The sequence below is a fragment of the Tyto alba genome, unplaced genomic scaffold, assembly GCF_018691265.1.
Source record: "Tyto alba isolate M040663 unplaced genomic scaffold, T.alba_DEE_v4.0 Super-Scaffold_13, whole genome shotgun sequence".
In the NCBI taxonomy this organism is placed as follows: Eukaryota; Metazoa; Chordata; class Aves; order Strigiformes; family Tytonidae; genus Tyto; species Tyto alba.
Window position 1 is genome coordinate 18,339,450 of NW_024881275.1, and position 21,801 is coordinate 18,361,250.

Sequence of the window (21,801 nt, forward strand, 5' to 3'; positions counted from 1 at the left end):
AGTTTGTGGGTCCACAGTGTGATAAAGCCGTAAGGATGGAGGATTGTGGGTCACAGTCAAGCCATCTCCCAACCACTGGACTACAACCCATCACCAGCTCCTCTCCTGTGTGACCTCAGGTTAGACTGGGGGATGTTTTCCAGCCCACTCTAGGGGTAATCTTTGTTCCAGACACCAAAGATATTTGTTGCAGCTTTTTTGCAGTGGAGTAAGAATGAGAGAGATGTGTCCATGTCAGAGGTAGGTCTGCTAATGAGGTGTCTCCAAGCCTATGCGCCTTCCTGTCATCTTCAATGTCTGGCAAAAACTGGGGCTATAAAATAGTACCTTGATTTTAACACCAAGTGCTTAGATTTTAAAATGCATGTTTTGAAAAAAAATATTCATGACACACCACAGGAAATACCAACAGAGCAGGAGGACAATCTCAATTTTGAGATAATCTCAAGACACAACCTACTTTCTCATGGTGAATCTCTCTTTGTTCACTTGTTTTTATTAAGCCACTTTGCATAAAAAGAGATCATCTTAATATAACTTTTATTTCCTACTGGTGGCATCATTATTCTATTGCAGTTCCTATTGTTTTGATGTCAAAAGCAGTGGTTACACATTACAGGCCTCGGCTTACTCTCATTTGAAGTCAGTTCTGTGCATGACCTCACTGAGGTCAGGCTTTGACAAGAGGTGGTGAGTATACAGCAAAAACAGATGAATTTCAGCAATAAAATTCCCCTTTCAGCCCAAATGCTACTCTGTGAAACAGCAATATATTTTTTAATTAGAATGTTACTATTATTTTAACTTCTCTAGGAGACCTCAATAATTAGATACAGTTACTCTGCTAATAACTTCTGGAGAAACATGTTATAATGTGTAATGGTAATAAATTCTTTGCAGATGAACTGATGCTTTTGGAAAACCATGTGAACAATGAAATACAGCTGTTCTGCAGACCCTCCTCCTCAGCCAGCAGGATGGCTTAGGATCTGACTGTCCCAGGAGGAAAAGCAAGAGTCAGTAGGGATGTATGAAATAACAGGAAGGAGTACTAACATGGTTCTTGGTGGTTGAGATGTAAAGAGGACAGATCCAGTCCTTTGTGAGAAAAAAAAAAAAAAATGTTTTTTCTCTTTGCAATAACATTCTGCAAGTTACACACTGCAAAACTTCTTGGTGGCCAGTCTGAATTATTCCCATGTAAAGTATGTTCAAGAACATGCCCAGATAGTTAATGGCTGAAAGCTGCTCTAAATTATCAGATATAAAATGCAGTAAGCAATACCAGGGTATCTTAAAATGAAACACAAACTAAGTGTGTGGTACATAATAATTACATTGTATGAGCAGTCACTTTTAGTACCTTCATATAGTAAAAAGAAACTGCAGTGGAAAGCAAAACATAAAGGAAACAGAAGGTAAAAGGTTATTGCGCCTATTACCTATTATATGGAGTTGAGAAGGTTGCTAAAACAACATCCCGGCCATTGAAATGGATAACATCTGTAACTGCCTGCAGTATGTTAAAGTAGAAGTGTGAATCGCCAGGAACCGAGCAGTTCAAACGAGCCTTGAGAAAGGAAGTCCACTGTTTTTCCAGCACTCTCTGAGATCCTCCCATGTCATTTTTGCAAACCTGAGCCACCCTTGGGAAAACTACCTGGAAGGAGTAGAGCAAAAATAATGGAGAAAATTGAATGTTTGTTTGAACTAAAAGACTTTGTTGAAATTCTGCTTTTAAAACATTTGGAATAAGACAGCAAGGTGCTTAATTTAATCCTACGTTTTCATAATCTGTGACAAATAAGAAACAGAAAAATTCAGCTTTGGAACAGTGTGCTATAAAAGATAAGGCTGTGGCATTTACTATGCAGCCATAAATCCTTCAGGAGATCTGTTCTCAACCCATATAAAACTCATTTCCATACAGACTGCTTAGCTCTATTTCCCCAAACAAAAGCACATTTTATATTCACAATCCCTGCAACCCACGCTGCCTGCTCTGACTCCTGTGTTTTCAGCACTTAAAAACTATGCAAATCTTGCTGGGCTTTTATTCCTGCCCTCCACCTTTGTGACCTTGGTCAGCTTTTCTGACTGCTTAGTCAGAAAGCTATTGTGAAATTAGCAAAAATGCAGAAAGTGTTTAATTATTCTTTTCAGAAAGGCAGAGTACAAAATTCCTGCCCCTGTTTACTCAGCACTCCAATTCAGATTTCTTAAAGAAAAATATCTCCGTGCTTTGGAATCCATTTTTAACAATTACCTACTGTGCTGATCTAACTACATTTGCCTTGTGCTTTTTATGATTCGAGAAAAAAGATTCCAGCATACACCGCCACTGTAAGAAACCATCCTGTTTCAAGACAGTGCAATGTTTCACTCCAGCCAACCTTTTGGCTTGAGCGATAGGAATCTTCTCAAAATGATAACCTTGTCATTATGATTTATGGTTCTCATTTCAAGGTCACTCCTAACAGCACTGGCCCAAGAATAGCATATGTTTTCCTCCTCCTGAATCTGACAAAGTCATTCAAGGCAATGTTTTTGCACTTACCTTTCCCATGCTGTTGTACTCCACTGCTATTTCCCGGAAGAAGAAGTAAATGTAATTTCCATAGTCCACTGCCTGGACAAAGTATGGTTCTAGAAAAAAAAAAAATCAAACAAGACATCCTATTTAGACACCATGTACAGCATATAGTATGCAAAAAGAAGCCAAATATATTCACACTGAACATCCAAAGGTGAAATGCCTGCATTAGACAAACTGGCTCAGTTTTCAGAACTAGCAACATCACCACTGCAGAAAAATCAGTGTCTGGGGACAGGACAGCTGGGGACAAGTCTGTGCAACATCACTGCAAGGTAGTTAAGTGTTTGCCACTAGTAGGTCTGCCCTGTGTGGAGTATGGGGAAAGGTAAAGAGGCAATATACAACAGTATGCCTGGGGGGTCCAAGCAGTGCTCTTTATTGCATGCAGACTGTTTGTAGAGGGAATAACAAACCATGTAAGTGTTTCTGCCCACACGTGTCTGTATCAGCAAGCAAAGTGGGACAGCTAAAGTTGACACCTGGCAAAACATTTCTGCATGCAGAAAAAGACCTCAAACTATGGCTTTGCTCACTGTTAAAATCACTCCAAATGCTAACTATTCATAACGCCTACGTGAAGCTAAACAGCACTGTTCTTAACAATGAGGGCATTTAGAGTACAGAAATTGCCTAATTCAATGGCAGCTGTACAGTCCCTAAGAACCATAAAAGAAAGGCTTTGTGCAATATTCCCATAATTTTATTTTCATTGATGAATCTTAATGTTACAGGACAAACCCTCTATACTTCCTGAAGCCCTAACTGTTACCTAACACAGTCCTGAGGCAGTGATATTTTCAAACACGGCCCAAGCACATCAAGCCCTGCAAGTTCCACCCTTTACATTCAACAGCTGTGAAGTGATGGATTTCAGCTTGGAAAGCCTGCTGGAATATATATTCTGATCTACCGTGCTCACAGTTTCTGTCAGGTCCAGTAACTTGAGGTCAGGAGAAGAGGGAAAGAGATAAACAGATCAGTCTAAGTAAAAGATGTAATTTAGTTCTTTCTGCCAGAACACGTTGGTGAAATGAAATGACAGAGAGGTCTGTCAGGAATCCAAGACTCTCATCAGAGATGCCGCTTTTTTCATTTTGTTTATCTACCTTTCAACCACTTGGAGTCATGTTTAACTGTCCGCAGAGTTGGGCTGTCTCCAAGGCTCCGGTATATGACTGCATCTATTGCAAGGAAGTCGGTCACTGTGGCAGAATACAGCTTTCCCTCTAGGGAGGAAGTAAAGAAGAAACAAGGGGGGAGGAGCATTAGAAATAATATAATTGCTTTCTCTCATCAGTCAAATGAGACGGAGCAAACGAAATCATCACAATCGCCTTAGGAACATTGAAGGGAAAAAATCCAACTAGGTAAATGAGACTGAGCACTGAACAAGCAAATCACCGGTTTTCGAAATGGTTATTTCAGAGGAATGCTATGGGAAAAGAAACCATATGGAGTAATTCTTCTCCAGTTTAGGTAAATCATACTGAACTACCCTATCCACTTTTCCTGCACATGCCTCTGGTTCAATACTCATAAATTCTGCCTATGTATGTGAGCAAAATAAATATGGGGAAGCTGCAACAGAACTGTTAGTTTTAACTGGGAGGGCAAACCAGACAGGTCTTAAGGACTGTCAGCTAATTGACACATATGCAAATTTCTCCCTCTGAGAGCACTTCTCCTCTGCCAAAGATCACTAGCAAAAAATTAAATAGCACGCAGGGAGACTAGGCAAAACAGGGATGCAAAGAGATGGATGCAGATTGCCTATCTATGTTTCTTTTCTATAATGGGTTTTAGTCATTTTCTGCATGAATTACGGATTCCTCTCTTTTAAAGAACTAGAGGACAAATGATAAGAAAGGGTCTACATAATGGCACCTAAGGACATCCAAAAGATGCAAAACTATCAGCAAGTAAAAGCATGAGCTCCAATGGCATTTTGAAAAGACACTTGACTTGTTGTCTAATACGTTTGTGGGTCATGGTAACTGTACAGTGCTGTTTTCATGTGTGAGACAGATCTTGGAACACTGATGTCTTCTGGGATCATGGCACGAGGATGGCAACTTCTGTCTCTGTTGTGTCTACACAAAAATCAGAATGGCTTACATCTCCTTTGACAGAGGTTATGTTGGGTGCTGGGCCCTGAAGGAACCAGCACTGAGGACAAAACAGAGAAGTTTCTACTAGTCAAGTTCTCCTCATTGCACTTACAGACGACATTTACTTTCAGCTCAAGATTTAAAAATCAGACTGGTTTTTATTAGCAGGACTGTACTCTTTGTTCTGAGCCCCACAATTCCCATCATTATTTGGCTATTTAAAATCGGGCTTTTTTCCTTAGCAAAACCAGAAAAAAATAATTACAAAAAAGAAGCAGATACTAAAAACAGTTTTAAAATAGAATAAAAAGCTGAATTGTTTAGATATGGATGTCTGAACTCATGTTAATACAATCACACATTTATTTTCTTTCCTGCCAAGTTCCTGAAGACCACGTGATCAATTACAATTCGCACATATCAGCCGTAACAGCTACAGGCTGCAAGAAGAGCCATATTCATGTAAGTGCCCCCAGTAGACTCAGATGAGCTGGGTTAATGCCCTAAACTGCTCTGAAACTGCTTTTCATTGCACTCTGAAAAGTTATCATGGGTATCGATTTGTATGGCATATCAAACAGTGATTTTCTGAAGCCAGCAGTTTTCCAAGCTATATTCTACAAGATTTTATTTTAACAGTATAAAATTTATTCTGAATCATCATGAAAGAGTATGATCATTTCTATAAATATACTTTTTATTTTCAAATAATGCAAGGACTTCTTCAGTGACAGCATGGGAGTCATCTTACCAAACTTCAGCTGCATGCAAGGTAAATGTTTACATTAAGTTGGTCATAAATGCTTTCTTGACCAGTAGAGTAAAAAAGGCCCTTCTGTAGGTCATTCAGACTGCCCTAAGGATAGGGAATCTGACACACATGGGATAAATCTTTCTCTGCAGGTGTCTCTCTCTTTCCATGGTTTATGAACTATGTGCTACAATCAGAAAATTTCTTCTTTATGTTCCTTTTACTGTAATTAAGAAATTACATACTACTACCACCATCATCACCATTACTTTTGGAACAAAATGACCCATTTATTTACACTCTAAAGAGTAAAAAAAAAAATAAAATAAAAAAATCTCTCCTTTGTGAGACAGATGATGCGACCTCAAACACTGCAGTGCTTAATAAAACCCTTCAGCCACAGCTTCAGTTGAGAGTGGCTGAAGTAATACTTGCACGCTCTTAAATCTTTAGAGAAATAGCTAAAGTATTTCCACATGAGCACCCAGGCTCTGCTTCCTAGCATCACACCTGCTGAAAAGGGCTGACGTTATCATGGCTGACTTCTGTATTATCTTTACCACCTATTTTACAGCCAAATCTGAGAAAAGATCAGCAGGGTTCATACTAAGAGAAGTTCAATAAAGAAAAAATTTAATGAGGAATTCATAAAGAGAGGTACAAAGCCACCAAAAAATCAACAGCCCAAATTAACCCCACTGGTAAGAACTCACATTTTTTTAACCATTGTAGTAGAAATCAGAGTTAACTGTATTCTGCTGCATGCAGCATAAATCATTATTAACTAACACACTTCTCTCTTTTGCCTACAACAGCTGGTAACACCATATTGAGACATTTTCTGCTTTAAAATAAAATCACCTTCCCTTTACTTCTAGATCTAGAAAAGGGCACATCACAGTATGTTCTCTAACTTCCTTTTATTATGAAGGTTAACTTAAACTTAGAGTTCTTAAAGAGCATATCCTGCCTGCTTCTCATTAAAGTTCACACAGCCTTCACTTTCCTTCACTTTTGCAGAAGCTGGATGCAGCCAGAAATGGTGCCTCACACTGGCATGGTATCATATTATCATGAATTGAGGAAATATTGTAATATTGAACCAGGAAACTGAGGCTTCAGGCAATGTTTATGATACTGAAGTTAAGCCCAGAAAAGGGAAGGCTTCTGTGCTAGTGATTTCCTTATGCCCCCTATTTTTAGTCATTATTCATTCCCATTGCCACCTTTTAGATTATGGAAATCTGGACTCAAGAGGAACAGTTCTGTGGTAAGCCTGGGCTGCAGGACAGAAAGCAAAAAGTTTATCTCCGTCACGTTACCTGCGAACAACGCAACATTGGCATGCTTTGCATCATAGGGGCACCTGGCCATTCCACTGAATTCATCTCCCAGGAACTCCAGAGTATCCATCTGAAAAACAAAAGGGAGCTCCTCAGATAGAGAAACAAAACTTCTTACCCAGGATGAGGCTTTATGGCAGTGTCTCTTCTTTGCTGAGTAGGGAGGAAGGCCCTTTCTCTAACCGTGCTCCTGACTATGAATTAAAAACCTGACAAAAATCATGGTGTTAAATAAAATCTGTCTGAAGAAAGTGTATCCAGTAAGTCAGGCATTCTTTTGGAGCTAATGACTCTTACCCCAACACATTTTACAAAAGTCTTCAGTCTATATTTTATCTGTACACAAGCTTCCTGTTGAATTGTAGCAGGCTATGTGGTCTGTGGTTCTGGCAAGGATTCAAAATTTATCCTCAACCGTGATCCAACAGAAGCGCTCTTATACACAGAAAAGACTGCAAGCCACAGCAGGCAGAAGAAACAACACTAGGACAATTATCTGTGTGTGCATTTTTCTCCCCAAAGTCCGGAGATCCTTCTGCTCTAGTCTCAACAGTGGTGCTCTCTTCCTTGATTTGCATACTCAGAAGGATGCTCTCCAAGTCTTACTGTATCAGTCGAGTCTGTGTCACAGAGAAATCCTCTTACCATCAGGCAAGGATTAATCTGTGCAGGAATTGTAAAATCTGAGGCTTAAGTGTAACTCCTGGGAAATAAATTTACCCTGGGCACTGATAATGATACCAATATACAGATCAACTTTACGCTAAGTTCAAGAGAGTTTAGTGAGCTACAGTGGAAAGGCACAGCTCTTACCTCTTTAAGATTTTTATACGACCCTATTTTGGGAATAAGAATCTTTCTAGCATATTCAAGTAACTTGAGCAGCTCATACTGTATAAATCACATACACTACAGATTCACAGAGCATGAAAAATAACCCACCCAGCACCATCAACTACTTCAATCAACTTTTAGCTCGTATGTTATAGCACCCAAGCCTTCCAGTGGATGATTTGTCATCGTTTGTTTTCTGTCATGTATCCTTCCTGTCAAAATCCACTCTGAATGGAATTAGTTGTCTTTACTCAAGGGCTGAAAAGAATTTCATGTGATAGAGAGAGGAAGTGAGTTACAGTCCTGAGCAACTTTCTCTGCACTGAGCTCCATACCCCAGGCTCATCCACACTTCCACTGGCAGGGTGGAGGGACAGCTCTGTTTTCTGTTTGGCATATCTTTAGTGATCTCTTGATAAAATGCAGAATTACATGGAGGAAAAGCCAGGGCAGGTGTTGGAGAGACATTCTGCTGACTCCCAGAGGTACCACTATCCAGACCCTCCAGCTCAGCAATGGGTGAGACAGTCTGCAGGGGCTGTGCATCACAGGGAATGAAACACCTGCAGCAAGGGTAAGGAGGGACATTTATATCCCTTACATCAGGATGGCATGGGAATTTGTATTTGTATTAAAGGACAGCTTTCTATCAAGGGGACGGGTTGAGATTTGTTGCCACATTAATGGTGTTGAGAGCTAAAAAATGACAAACTGCTGGAAGACTAAATACAGCACTGAGACTGAGAAGCTTCATTGCATCGCTATGTGCAGGATGCAAGGAAAGGAAGAAAAGAAATGGCTGTTAACAGACCAGCTACCTGTACCACACAGTTACTGTGACGCAGGTTTGTATTTTTATCAAATCTCATTCTTCCTTCACAGACTGAAAGAAAAGACTACCCTGTCTTCTCTCCCGTGTTTCCTAGACTATAACCATCACAGTGGCTAAACAAGGTAAGGCAGCATTGCAGAAGGAGCAAGGAAAAGCAGCAGTCACAGCAAATACCACTAAGGAATTAATTTTCCTGGATGTTAATGTCTTTGCTCTGTTTTTACAATAACTCTGAACCCAATCACATGAATGAGAATTGTGCTATGACGTTATCAGAAGCACCATTAGCAAAGCTAAATTTTCTTTTTCCTAAAGATGGATGAGAAATGACCTGTGGGACAAAGCAGTGCCTGGAAAAGCAGAGCCTAGATATCAGGGGCCTAAGTGAATTAATTTCAAAGCTACTCCAGAGACATTAACTGTTGGGGGTTATATCAGATTATACTGGTGCAAGCTTGAGAAAATGGAAAATATTTGAATAAATGGGCTGTGTTAAAATACAGATAACAGAGACTCACCATGTCAAAGAAAGAAATTGGGGTCAAGGAATTAAGGTCGAGTATCCATGGACCAGCACAGTTTTCTACACTGCTCTAGATGATGTTTTGGCTTTGCAGGTCCCCAGCTAGTGAGGAATACATGACCCTCCTGCTGTACCTTCCCCTGTAGAGATCTGCTGTCAGTCACTTTTACAGCACACAATGCCATAGAATCTCCACAGCTTCCATGTCTGCTGGGTCCCCAACACTAAATTTCTCAGGTTTTGCTGTGTCAAGCCCCCAAGCATCTTGAGAGCTGGCTTTGAGATTGAGAACAGCACAGTAGAGACTTTCTGAGGAGTGACCATAACAGCACAGTAGAGACTTTCTGAGGAGTGACCATATCCCCAAGCAGGGATCTGAAGGACTCTGCACCTATGGAGGGCAATGCAAAGTGGCAATAAACTCTTGATGTGCAGGAGTTGCAAAGAAGTAATCAATCCAAGCAATCCTCAGAAATCAAATCAATACTGAGCTCTGTATCACTGAAACAAGTCAGGATAAATGCTGCGGAGTTGAATGATGCACTGTTGAATGACAACCTCATGCTGTTACCAGCATAGTCACAATAAATCCAACAGAAAGACAAGGCATAAATGAAATCCCACAAACAGATCACATACCTTGTAGTTCCTGCAAGAAGGGTTGAATGCATTTGTTCCACAGATAAACAGTGTATCCTCATTTCTTTTTAGGAGAACCTTAATAAAATTATGACATTCATCCTGAAGAAAAATAATAAAAGTGTTTCAACTACTGCATTTTGGGTGCCTGGCTTTATTTTTATGCCATGATATTTCACTGTCAGGTCTAAAATGAAATTGGCTGGTAGCCACTGTGATATTCTGGGCTTTATTTCAACTATGTTTAACTGACAATGAGCAAGATGCAACTGATTTATATTCCAGTGGTTTAAAAATGGTTACAAAGAACTGAAGATATGACATTCATATTATAGCTCTGATTTTGCTATTGTTCACACAGGTGAATTCTGTCTGAAAGGTATTGCTTTCCTCAAGAGTGATAAACCTGATCTTCTCATCTATGTGGCTGTAAGACAGTACTATCACCAATGCAATGTACTGGCATAAAGTATCTTTAACTAGAAGGGGAAGGAGGTGTAAAGAATGAAAGAGTCTCCATCTAATTCTAATGCCACTTGTATAAGTCACATGTTACAGTAAGGTAAAATTGGTGTGAGAAACAGTCCTTTTACAACTGTACACATTCATGCTTTCTGATGTTTTACACAAACTTCTCAGTAAATTCCTGAAGGAGGACGGACAGCAGCACTTAGCTTTTGAAGCAATGGTAAGCAAAACCAGTACACTAAGCATTATGTCCAAAATCCTCAGTGCTTTAAGTGTTTCAGGATATTGCTGTGGCTCCTGTCGTAATGTTTTATCACATTAAAAGTAAACTATTTTTCCAAATTAAGGCTTTCAGTAAGTTGATGGAAAAAGCAATTACTGGCAAGAAGTGAATGGCATGATCCATTCTACATCACAGACAGCAGCCTGAGATAATAGTGAAGCAACTAAACTGAAGTGGCAGATGCAGAAGAAATGAAAATTGCCTACCTTATGTTTTCCCTTCATTCTGCATGTGTCTACATCAGCTTGTCTAGATTTCCATGTCAATTTCTACAAGGATCAAGAAAGAAATCAATTAGAGCCCAGAGGTTGTTGCATTTGATTTCAGAAGTAGAAGTCCCTTAGGGGAGACTAGCTGTTGAACATATATTTATTGAAAGCTTTCTGCACCCTTTCCCCATGATTAATTCACCACAATAGTGAAAGATCAGTGATGTGGAGCATTCACTTAATTTTGTGTTGTCATCTACTCATTTGACTAGAGACCTATGTTTTGTCTTTTTTTTTTTTTTTTTAAAGCCTAAACCAATAGATTTCATCAATAGGCCAACTTTCAAAAATATGTGCACTTTTCTTAAAAGTACTAGATGCTTTCTGCTTTTAATTTGATCTTGTTCTGCCAATCAGAAAATACATTTATGGACTATAAACCCTAACTGGATTCTAAATTGAGTACGTATTCTGGAAGATGACATTTTAGACTAGCAAAGAAATCAAATTCAGGTAATGCTGATCACTTCAATTCAACTAAAAGACTTAGAGACCCTTCCACCTATCAAGACACTGCTTACTTCATCTGCTAACACTCTTCCTACAGAACATTTACAGGTAAATCCCAGCATCGATTTTTTGTGGTGAGTTTCAGGGGTGGTCAAATGTGGTAGGCTGATTAACTATAATAAAACTTTATTTAAAAACATATGGCCTAAGATAGTAACACCTTAGACACTACTGACACAATAGCCCTGACAGCGTTTCCCATCAGTAAACCAAGGCACTGTGAATTCACGAAAGGCTCCAAGCTGAATGGGTAACCATAAATGATTATTTCCATTACAAGCCCATGCCCTCACTTTGAGAGTAATTGGGTATAAGCTCATCTTCAGGATCGTTCACAGTTATAATGAAACACTGCCCCCTCCTACGGTGGAATTCATCTAATGCCCAAATTTGTAAGACCTTCTGTTGGACCAAGGATGTATTTGGAACATATTACACTATATGAATGCAATGCAAAGGAGCGGATGGGAGATTATTTCTAGTATGTTTATGCTAATATACAATATGGTAATATAGACAAAGCTCTTCTTAGTTTGAATGTAACTTCCCATGGAGATAATGCGAATACATCTACAAAGTGATGTTATAATAAGATTTTATTTAGTGAGTACTCGCATGAGTGAATAAAATTTGTGTGCATGAAAATATGTAAATACCACTGGCCTTTTATGATGAAAGTATCAGTATACTTAATTGGGATAGTATAGCTTTTATAGAAAAATGCTGAATATAAATGAATAGATGTTTGACAGATGTTCCATCAGGGACCCCACTGTATTTCAGTACGGATTGCTTATCAGCCCAGCTAAATCACTTATCAGAAATTCACAGAGGACATGATTGCTATTCTAGCTTTCCCCAAATATGATTAGCAATGCCATCTTACTTGCTTATTACAGTTTTTACAGCAGTGCTGGCAAGTTGTTTGAAACAATGTCATCTTCCTATTTATTTGAAGCTTGTTCTAGTGTCCTTGTTTTCTGGATGATAATAAAAGCTACTTACTTTGCTAAAATAAATTTCTTCTGTATGTGATGTGTCCATATCAACGGTATAAATATGGTCCCTGGAAACAAAGGCAAATGAATGCAAAATCAAATGAAGTAGTCAGACAGTTCATTTTCTATGAAGAGAGTTATCTATCACAAGATAATCCATAATCCATTCAAAAAAAGATCACAGGTCTTACCGGGGAACATTACTGGCAGCATCGCCTGCTTCTTCCAGAAAAGCACTTTCATATATAAACTCTTTTACTTCCCATTAAGAAAAAAAGAAAAATGCTACAAAACTTCAAAGCAAGATTCTTTCCCAAAAGCAATTATTTCAACAAATGAGATTTTGGAATGGAGATGAGCCTCATATAATTTCTGCTCTATAGGTCCTACAGCAGATGCCATGATCTAGCATACAGATGTTTTTGTGTATCCTGAAATCAGTTGCAATAGCTCATAGGCAGTCTTTTCCAGATTCCTAGGCTTGCAGTCACTGTGCCACATTTAGCCATTCAGGATTAAAGAGAGGTTAATGTTTCTTTCTTTTTTTTTTTTTTTTTTTTTTTTTTTTTTAAATTATGTCTCTAACCTCAGCTGTGATAATTTGATTGACAAGATGGTAGGCAAAAGGCTGACAGCCACAAAACTATTCCCAGAAATCATTCTTCTCTTCACACACTGGTGGCCAAACTAAAATATAAAATACTCTTATGAAAAAAGTTCACATGTCCTGCTTGCATTTACTTTCCTGTTTTCCTGAGAACCTGTCCCTCTCTACAAATTCACTGCCAATCTCTCCTTGGAAAGAGGAAATAGACTCAGCTACTCAGGTAAAGAGATATTTTTAAACATACTCCTCTGTGTAAACTGAGAACAAGGACATCTCTGTATGGAACTTAAAGTTTGAAAAAACCCACCAACCCACAATGCTGTAGTAACTGCCACATCAAACTGGGACTGCGTATCTTATTTTTCCTTGAAATAACATTGGCTTTTTTCAAAATGCAGGAAGCTGTGCAGCTGGAGCACGATCCACAGCATTGGAGGGGTCTGAGGAAAGTAGGATACAGACTGTTTCCATTTTAGAAATCCCTGCTTTCAAGGTTAGCTTAATTTTATTGGGTTTTGGGGCAACAGTGCTAGTCTCTTAAATAAAGCAAACACAAAATACTGCTATAAGAGGAATAAGCAACACTTCTCTAACGTGGAGAAAAGAGGCAGCATTGTTGCAGGGAACTGGCTTTTAAAAATCTACTGTCTGCTATGGCGCTTGAGGCTGTTTGCTTAGTAAGATGCCAAATTGAGGAGTTGTGGGTTTTCTTCTCCTCCAGACTCTGTAAAACCAGAGCTGCCATTTACTTTCAAAATTGTTTTAATGCTTCAGTTTATTATTTGCCTGACTTTACTGGCAGATCAATGGTCAGAGTTGGTGCTGAACTAAAATTACCTATTAGCATGATATCAGCCTCATAGATTACTGCACCGTTCCCTTTCTATGTACATCACTCTTTGTTGCTGTCACTCCTACAATATAAAAGTGGGAACAAAATCTCTTGAATTGCAAATTAGGTGCGACTGGAGCTCTAAAAACCTCCTTCCAGCATAGCTCTTGATTTTAATCATCAGTCTTGCTTTCCAGTGGTTATGGTTTTTTCTTTTTAAACAAGACAATTAGAAAATACAGTGGTGGTACTCAAAATGAGTCTTTAGTTATTTAGTTCCACTCTCAATAAAAGAGCATTCAGAGGATTTACTTTCTGGTTCAAGAAACAGTTCGAAGAATACTCAGATGCTAAGTTACAGGATCATTTGAAAAAGAGTTAGTATCAGGCAAATTACATATAATTTTCTCATGCCATATGTGAAACGTAGTTGCTGACAATGTCAGCAGAGAGCAAAAGAGCTGTCAAATTCAGGGGAGGGCTCTCTAACTACAAACAGTGTGGGATTGTCCCTGCCCTCCTTTTCCCACTGCTGCCCAACTCCTACTATCTGCTAGCTGTGGTATGTGTACAGCTCGCTGCTAATTAAGTTATTCTAACACAAATTGACTTAATCCTAGAGTTTCCGTTTTTCCCACCTCCAGTCAGCAGAACCGAGTTTTGTTGCCATGGCATAATCTTGTGGAGGAAGGGAATTTAAATAATGCCACCGGCTGTGCATGACCCTTGGCCACTCAGTGCATCGTCTGGAAATGTGTAACTGCAAATGAGGGAGCTATCCCGATGCTTTGCGGGCTCAATAAAACATTTTGTACATACACCAGGGATGGCAGATAACATGAACAAAAGCTGCCACTGCACAAGACAATGGGAGGAGGAGACATGGCAAACTTAGAAAAGGGTGTGCGTGCACGGGTGCGGACGAGTGTGAGAGACACAGCGAAGGAGTACCCTTCCCACGAGAAAAAAAAGAAAGCAGAGCTGGGTCTTTGCAGACTGCAAGCCAGATATTTGGACAGCATGGCTTCATGAGCTTCGGCTGAGTTATTCTTGTTTATATTGGCTGGATATCTCTGCCTGATAACATAAATTAGAGCCTTTCCAAAGTGACACAACATTATTTGGTAATCACTAATACAGAAGTCATGTATCCCCTATGACAAAATAAGCAACTGACAGACAGAAATTTTGTTGTATGCCAGTCGCTCAGTAATAAAGTGTTGGTGGTTCTCAAATCTGAATTAGCCCTCTCCTGCTCACGGAAACTGTCTGCAGAGAAAACACTGGATTTTCTAAAACAAGCAAACAAACAAAAAACCCAAACCCAAACCCAACAACCCCAAAATAAAAACAATGTTTAATCATTTGTTTTGATTGCTTTTCAGATAATTGGGTGCAAACGTAAACTTAGCATTGCTATATTTCACTGTCTAAACAAAGCAGCATGAAAGCAACATCTGATATGATAGCTAAGTTTTCAATGAACCTTGCTACAAAACTCTTTGAGAAACACCTTTGATTGTGTACATATTTGCTTCAGTCTCCAGATTTACTACTACCTCTAAAGAAGATGCAGTATTGCAGTTACAAACTTTCATTCACACTAGTTATCAAAGGGTGACTCATTTTCTGAAGTTTATTACTTAAAGAGAAAAATGACCTTTGAATTTTAACTTGTATTATAGAGGCTTCTCAGCCCAGCAGGGATTTTATTCAGTAACATGTGGAGGGGGAAAAGAATATGTTAAAGAGTTTTTGAGTTACCAAATGAAAGACGTATAAGAAGATTTTTTTGTGCTGGTGTAAGTACAAAACAGACCAGGTCTTTATTCTTTTTTGTAGGTCACAGGACCACAAGAGTATATAAGCACTCTCATTGTAGTAAACCATTTTATACAAATATATAGCCACGTAATATGCAAGAATGCATATTCACAGGCGAGTACACATACTATCCCCCAAATATTAGCATTCTTTATATAATTTGTGCATACAGTGGTTTCATATCCCAAAACGTTTTGCTGGGTTTCCCTGCTGTAATGCCAGTTGCTTGGGCACTGAGACAGTCTAATTGCGTCAGCCTCAGTCTGGGAACAAACTATGAATACAGCAGAGCAGAATCCACAAAGCGGATTTACCACCTTCTCACTGCAAATAATTTCCTAATTTAAAGAAAAACAAATAAGGAAAGCAAAGGGAACTCAGCCATGAAAAGAAGGAAATGCTGCCACCACCTTTCAAACCCCTCCAGCCTGCTCCTCCGCCCCACTCATTATCACACTAAATGCAGCAAAAATACCAATCCCGGAGCTCAGGCAAAGTGTAGGGAGGCTGTGCCGTGGGGCTGCCCGCTCTTTGTGCCCTACAACCAATGCCACCACAGCTCCTGCAGAAGGATGCATGCTCTTTGCACAGACATAATGCAAGGGCTTGGCATGAGTGAGAACCTAGAGCTCTGCTATCCAGACCCCATACAAACTGGTGTATGTGAGAAGCCCAAAGAAGCTAACCCTTAGCTGGTACAGCTTCATGCCTGGGTAGAGGAACAGGTAGAAATCTAGTCATCCAGCAGCTGGGAACAGGACTATGCAAAAACAGCTCTCAGTGACTCTGCTGGTGTAACACAACTAATTACTTGGTGCCAAGTGGAGATCGGCAGGCAGCTCTCCACCACAGGACACATCTGACCACCCAGAAGATGGGGAGTGGCTGTTTGAGAAGAAAGCCAGGCAGCCCCCGGAGGCTGCCAAGGATTTTGAGGACAGGGCTGGTGGTGAGAGGCTGCCTGTTCAGCAGCTGTTCCCTCTCACCTCCTGGCCATCCCACCCACCACTTCTCCCATCTGCAGAAACAGCCTGACTCTCTGTGGCACAGGCAGAAGGATGTGTATTTCTCTGATGGAGGAGAAGGACCAGAAAACAGGCAGGAAACAAGCTGCTACCGGAGCGGGAGCTTGCAGGGGAGGTTCCAAACAGGATCCGGGTCCAAGAGCTCCTAAATTGGATTACACACCCTTGCTAATCTGGACCCTTCTTGCATTCATCCTGCATCCATTGGGTAATTCCCACTCTAAAATCGTCAATCTCCTTTGTTAATGACAAGCAGGGAGAGGAAGTGTTAATGTCTGATCTGTGCCAGGTTGGCAGCTGTATAAAGTGGTGTAGCTCTACTGAAGCTGATGGTGCCATGCTGAGATATGCAAACTGAATGGGTGGCTCTACATGCAATTTTTATAAAAAGGCATGTGCTTGTATCTGCGCAGTATAGATCTCAAAAAAAATCCAGACACCAAATTCAGTTAACCTTGCTGACTACATCAAAAGAACAGCACCAAATGTTTGCCTCTTTTTTTTCTTAAGATATTAAAAACATGTCTAAAACAGCAACATTACAGTTTAACACCACTAATTTGAACATGCATTTGTGCACCAGAAGAATCATCCTCTAAAATATGTCATTAATGGTGCACACAAACAAAATTACGGGATGAGGACGGACTCACTCCTCTGTGGGGCTGAACAATTTCTCTGCCAACTTCCCTCTTGCTGGATTCAAAGGGAGGCAGAGGTGTGTAGTTCTGAAGGGACTCGCTCAGCACCTCACAAAACTGAACCTTAGCTGACTAACAAGGTTTCCGATATGTCTTATTATCAGGCTGCAAGAACTCCCAATATCCCTCATTTTCTCCTTCCTCCTCTGAAAGCAGCAAGGGAGGTGAGGCAAAGCAGGGGACTACTGACCTAGCAGCAACGTAGAGGGTCCTGTTCATGACCATGACCAGCTGGATGTCCAGCCGGTGCCTCTGCGTGGTGTTCCGCCCTGGTTTGTGACCCACAAACACCGGATACTGTCTTGTATCTGTGAGAAAGGAAAAAAAAAAACAGAGTCAAAAGAGAATCACAAGCTGAAATGGTGCTAACGTGGAGTACCATGGGGCCCAGCTACGGCCAAAATCTGTGTTTTCTGTTGTGCCCTGGCAGCACAGCCTGGGGTTGGAAAGCATGAGAACAGAGGGCCAGAGAGTTCTTCAAGGTTACAGTCTTTGCAGCTGCAAAGGAGAAAGTCATCACCTTTGTAGAAGACAAAAATTGTGAGTTTTTTTAGAGCGTAAAGCTGTTCTGAAGCTCTTGGCACACAGGTACATGGCCCTTTCTCACAGTTTTTCTTTCACTGCTTGCAGAGCTTAAATGCTTGCTCCTGGCTGCCAAAGTGTGTCTAACAGGACAAAGCTGTTTCACAGCGGCCCATCAATCACCACAATGACTGGACTGGTAGTGGTTAAAGCAAAAGACTTGGCTCTCCTTGGTTCAAACTGCCAGCTCTCTGGGTTTCCTACAGGACTGGACTGCTATCATAGAACAGATGTGGGGATTTCTGAGAAACGGTGGGAAACCACCACTTGAACTGTATAAAGTCAAAGTCAGTGCATATTATTCTGGCAACAAGTCTGATACTCCAATTCTTCTGGCAACTGGACAACAACATTGACTGGAAGCCCTGAAGTGAGCTTGTGCTATTGGCAAGTCAGCTTTCCCCTCAACTCTACCAGTCGGCAAGAGCATTTATTCACTCTATTCCCACCAGTTTTCTGGTGAGACCTTGGCATACATGGGATGCGTGGCTGCCCCCCAGATAATCTGTGTGTACAACCTGTAACGACAGCGAACAGTTCTGACAAAGGGTCACCTTGCTATTAGACTTCATACGTATATGTGAGACATCTAGATGCACCAACTAGGAAGCTAGCTAATTAAACAAAATGATGGAAGATAGGAGTAGGATAAACCTCTGATGAGCATCATCACCAGTGCAGAACTGCTGCATGTGTATGCTACAGAGCTGACTAGCATCTAGCTATACCTGAGCCTTTTTCCCATCAATATGCTTTCCCAGACACCTGGAGCTGTTTGAGGGAGTCTTTTTTTTCAGAAACTCAGCTACTGCTTTAGTGTTTTCAGCTACTCTCCTCTGAAAGTATTTTCCCTGTTAAGTATTGATTCACAGCATGGCTTCAGCAAAGCACCTGAGAATGCCATGTGTCAAAAAGCCCGGTGGTAAAACTGGATAGATACGGGAACTTCCCCGCAAACCAGATGCTGAAAACTCTTGGAGAAACAAATTAAGAGAGCCCAGGCAGGATTTATGTTCAGAAGTTTAATCCTTCTGACCAAGCCCTACATGAAAAGTGCCAAGTTTAACTGTCAGGCTGTCCTCTGTCCACTACCATTTCCTCTGTAACTCATGGATCTAGCATAAGCTGGGGTCCACACATTCATGTGGACTTTAGCATGCCGTGCCATGCCACAGAGGAAAAAGTTCCATTTCTCCAACAGGATCAAGACTGACTATTTCTGCATTAGCAAGGATGATTAGCATCACCCTTATGGAGCTGAAAATGTTGGTGCTAAAGACCCAGTGGTCACACTAGACATGGTTCAGCAGGGTTTGCTTCAGAGCAGTTCTGCTCTGTTTTTGTATCCCTGTTGCCTGTTAGCATTTGAAGCACATCAAGCGCACCCCTGGAGTCTGTCTTCCAGCTTGGTGTTACCCAAGATGACAGGTCTATGGGTGCCAAGGCCACCCCAACACACAGGAACCAAGGACAGTCAAGAGATTCACTTTAAAATAAAATTCCTGATCCAAAGTAGGATTAAATATAAGCCTACTCATTGCTGACTTGCTACTCCTTAGCATACTTTTACAGACCCAGGTGCTAAAGACTTCCTTTTAAACATCTGGACCTTTGGGACTTCAGAAGACTTTTTTTTTTGCAGTAAACGTAACTGAGCTGAGGTAAATGAGAATCATTTATGCTAAGCCTGACTTGCACGGAGAAATGAACAGAAAACTCTCCACCTGTTTAGCCAGAAAATCTCAATACTGATTCGCAGCTGTCTGTGTTACACTAGATTTTGGAGAGTTTGCCAACTACTGTTGGTAAGAAAGAAGAGAGATCCTGTTACAGAAGATTCTTTGTCTTGATTTGGTTTTTAGCTACATTTCTGCTTAGCAAAATATGCCTAATGCTAAAGTGGAATCCATCTAAGCTTAAAAAAGTAACCTCAATTATTTGTATTAGATCAACAAATTGTATTTTCAGAGCTCAGACACTTTAGTGTGCTATGTCTGATACTCTCGGGTGCTTCACTGATTATCCAGAACTACATTTTTACAAGTCAGGTGGCGGACACTTTGATTAGGGGATGGGGGCAGGGAGAAGGCTTCCTTCCTTTGCTGCTGGATAGAGCAAGATATTTGATTATGCTACTGAAGTGTCTCTGTTTGAGAAGGAGAACAGCTATGGTTTTGGAAGATCAAGCAGTTTACCACCCAGTAGTCATAAATCAACATAAGTTGTGTTCCTATATCAATATCTGAGAACGTAAATTGGCTAATCTGGGAGATGCCAAGAAAAACAACTTTATTCACTGCAACTGTAACAAAATACTGTTGATTTGAAGTCCCATGATCAATATTAAGCAAATTAAGTCTTCTACCATCTTATACTTACAGTTGCCATGCGAAATACTGATTGGCTCAGAATCTTCTGGGAAACCAGCCCCAGCAAAGTGTAGCAGTGTGAAATATAGCAGCAAGGCTTCTGACCTCATAGTAGTTCAGCTGGGAGGCTTCACTTCTTCACTTCACCCTGTGGAGGACAAACAAGGGCTTAAGTGCCTTCTGTCAATTCAGTTTTAACCACTGCATACAGAGAGCTAAAAAGAGTCAATGGAAAGTAGAGGGAGCTTTCCTACTCCTCAAGCCTCTGACCATACCTGAGGAGGTATGTCATGTTTCTAAGTAGAAACTGCCCTAACAGGCCAGTTCCTCTTTAGCCTATGCTCCAGCGGTGCCACATTTTGCTTGAGGATAGACTTAAGTATCTGTGAGTTACAAAGAATTTTCTGCCGCAGCTGCTTTTATGCAATAGAGAAACTTCTTCTCCTGCACTGATTGACAGCTGACAAGAGTTTTCCCAGAAATATTTTGTTTTCCCTTTCTTTGGTTTACATAATCAGATGATGACATGATCACACACACCATAAATAAAAAAAAAAAAAAAAAGCACACTACATTATTCTGGTTAAAAAGAGATTAAGGGTTATACTATGGGACTGATTCATACCCTGCAGAGTTGTGAATCAAGTGAAGAAACACTGAGAGAGCTTGATGGAGCGTGCAGAACATGTCATTGGGCTTTACCATAAAAATATGTACCCATAAATTTAGGTGCCATAAAACTAATACTCCAACTTGTGATAAAATAAGGGAGAACAGAACTGTCTAAAACCAGTGTTTTTTTTCCCCGTGTTCAACTGACGCATTCACTCATTCACATTTCATGTACAAAAATATCCTTAAATCTTGAAGATAAAAGGAACCACAGGGGCCTTTGGATATAGTGAAAGAAAACAGCACATAATACAGTAAATAGCTCATAATTCCCAGGCAAATTTCACAGAGATGTTGATCTGCAGGGGAAATCAGTGTAAAAGTGGGGTTTTCTTTTTATCCCTTCCAGGGTTTCAAACCTTTGATGCCGTCTGCCAAAGATTTCTTTTGAACAAAGCTACTTTACAGTAGTCTGTCAGTCATTCAAGATTTATGGGCAGAAAGTCAAACTTCATAACCTACATAGTCTTTGAAACTTAATTTGGCAAACAAAGTGCTAACTTGCCCTTCTGCAACACCATTTAATACTAGATACCTATGCCTCCTTTCTCAATGCCAAAAAAAGCATTAACAAGTCTTGAGTGTTGCATTTTCATTTTTAATTTCACAGACACAGCTGATTCCTCATCTTTTACCCAATTGAAAAATGTCACAATAATCAATTTGCCTTATCAGATATTTGCTTTCAAATAAAATTTCAGCTCCTATAACTGGATTGGAATAGGGCCTCTGTTGCAGGGTGATACAGTCCATAAGGACTAATGATTTATTATACTCTGTGTTTGCCTACTATTATTCAAACACACAAATTGGAAACTTGGCTGTTTCTCTATTTCTATTAACAAAATAACTGAGAGACTGAGTTAGACTGAGGCTAGAAAAAATAAAATTTAAGTAAGGGAATGACTGACACCTTAACTGAACAAAGCGTCAGACAGGTGGCAAAGGATAAAAATAGCAAGAATAAATGCAGCACAACGCAGACACTGTCTGTCTATTAAACCTTATGTGAGAATGCATACTAGAAGATAGTAC

At 40.2% G+C, this 21,801-nt stretch overlaps 1 protein-coding gene across 6 annotated transcripts in view; it reads right to left on the reverse strand.

The window, feature by feature from the left end:
- The window catches only part of SEMA6A (semaphorin 6A), a 117,103-nt gene that overhangs the window by 44,708 nt on the left and 50,594 nt on the right, over nucleotides 1-21,801 (reverse strand). For all 6 annotated transcript variants that reach the window (XM_033000971.2, XM_033000974.2, XM_033000968.2 and 3 more), the window contains exons 2-10: nucleotides 20,105-20,242; nucleotides 17,334-17,451; nucleotides 12,162-12,222; nucleotides 10,584-10,646; nucleotides 9,627-9,728; nucleotides 6,778-6,868; nucleotides 3,703-3,822; nucleotides 2,558-2,646; nucleotides 1,443-1,660 (exon numbers count right to left, since the gene is read on the reverse strand). In XM_033000971.2, coding sequence (XP_032856862.1) covers nucleotides 1,443-1,660; nucleotides 2,558-2,646; nucleotides 3,703-3,822; nucleotides 6,778-6,868; nucleotides 9,627-9,728; nucleotides 10,584-10,646; nucleotides 12,162-12,222; nucleotides 17,334-17,451; nucleotides 20,105-20,204 — 962 coding nt within the window. In that variant the 5' untranslated portion in view covers nucleotides 20,205-20,242. The remainder of the gene's footprint in view (nucleotides 1-1,442; nucleotides 1,661-2,557; nucleotides 2,647-3,702; nucleotides 3,823-6,777; nucleotides 6,869-9,626; nucleotides 9,729-10,583; nucleotides 10,647-12,161; nucleotides 12,223-17,333; nucleotides 17,452-20,104; nucleotides 20,243-21,801) is intronic.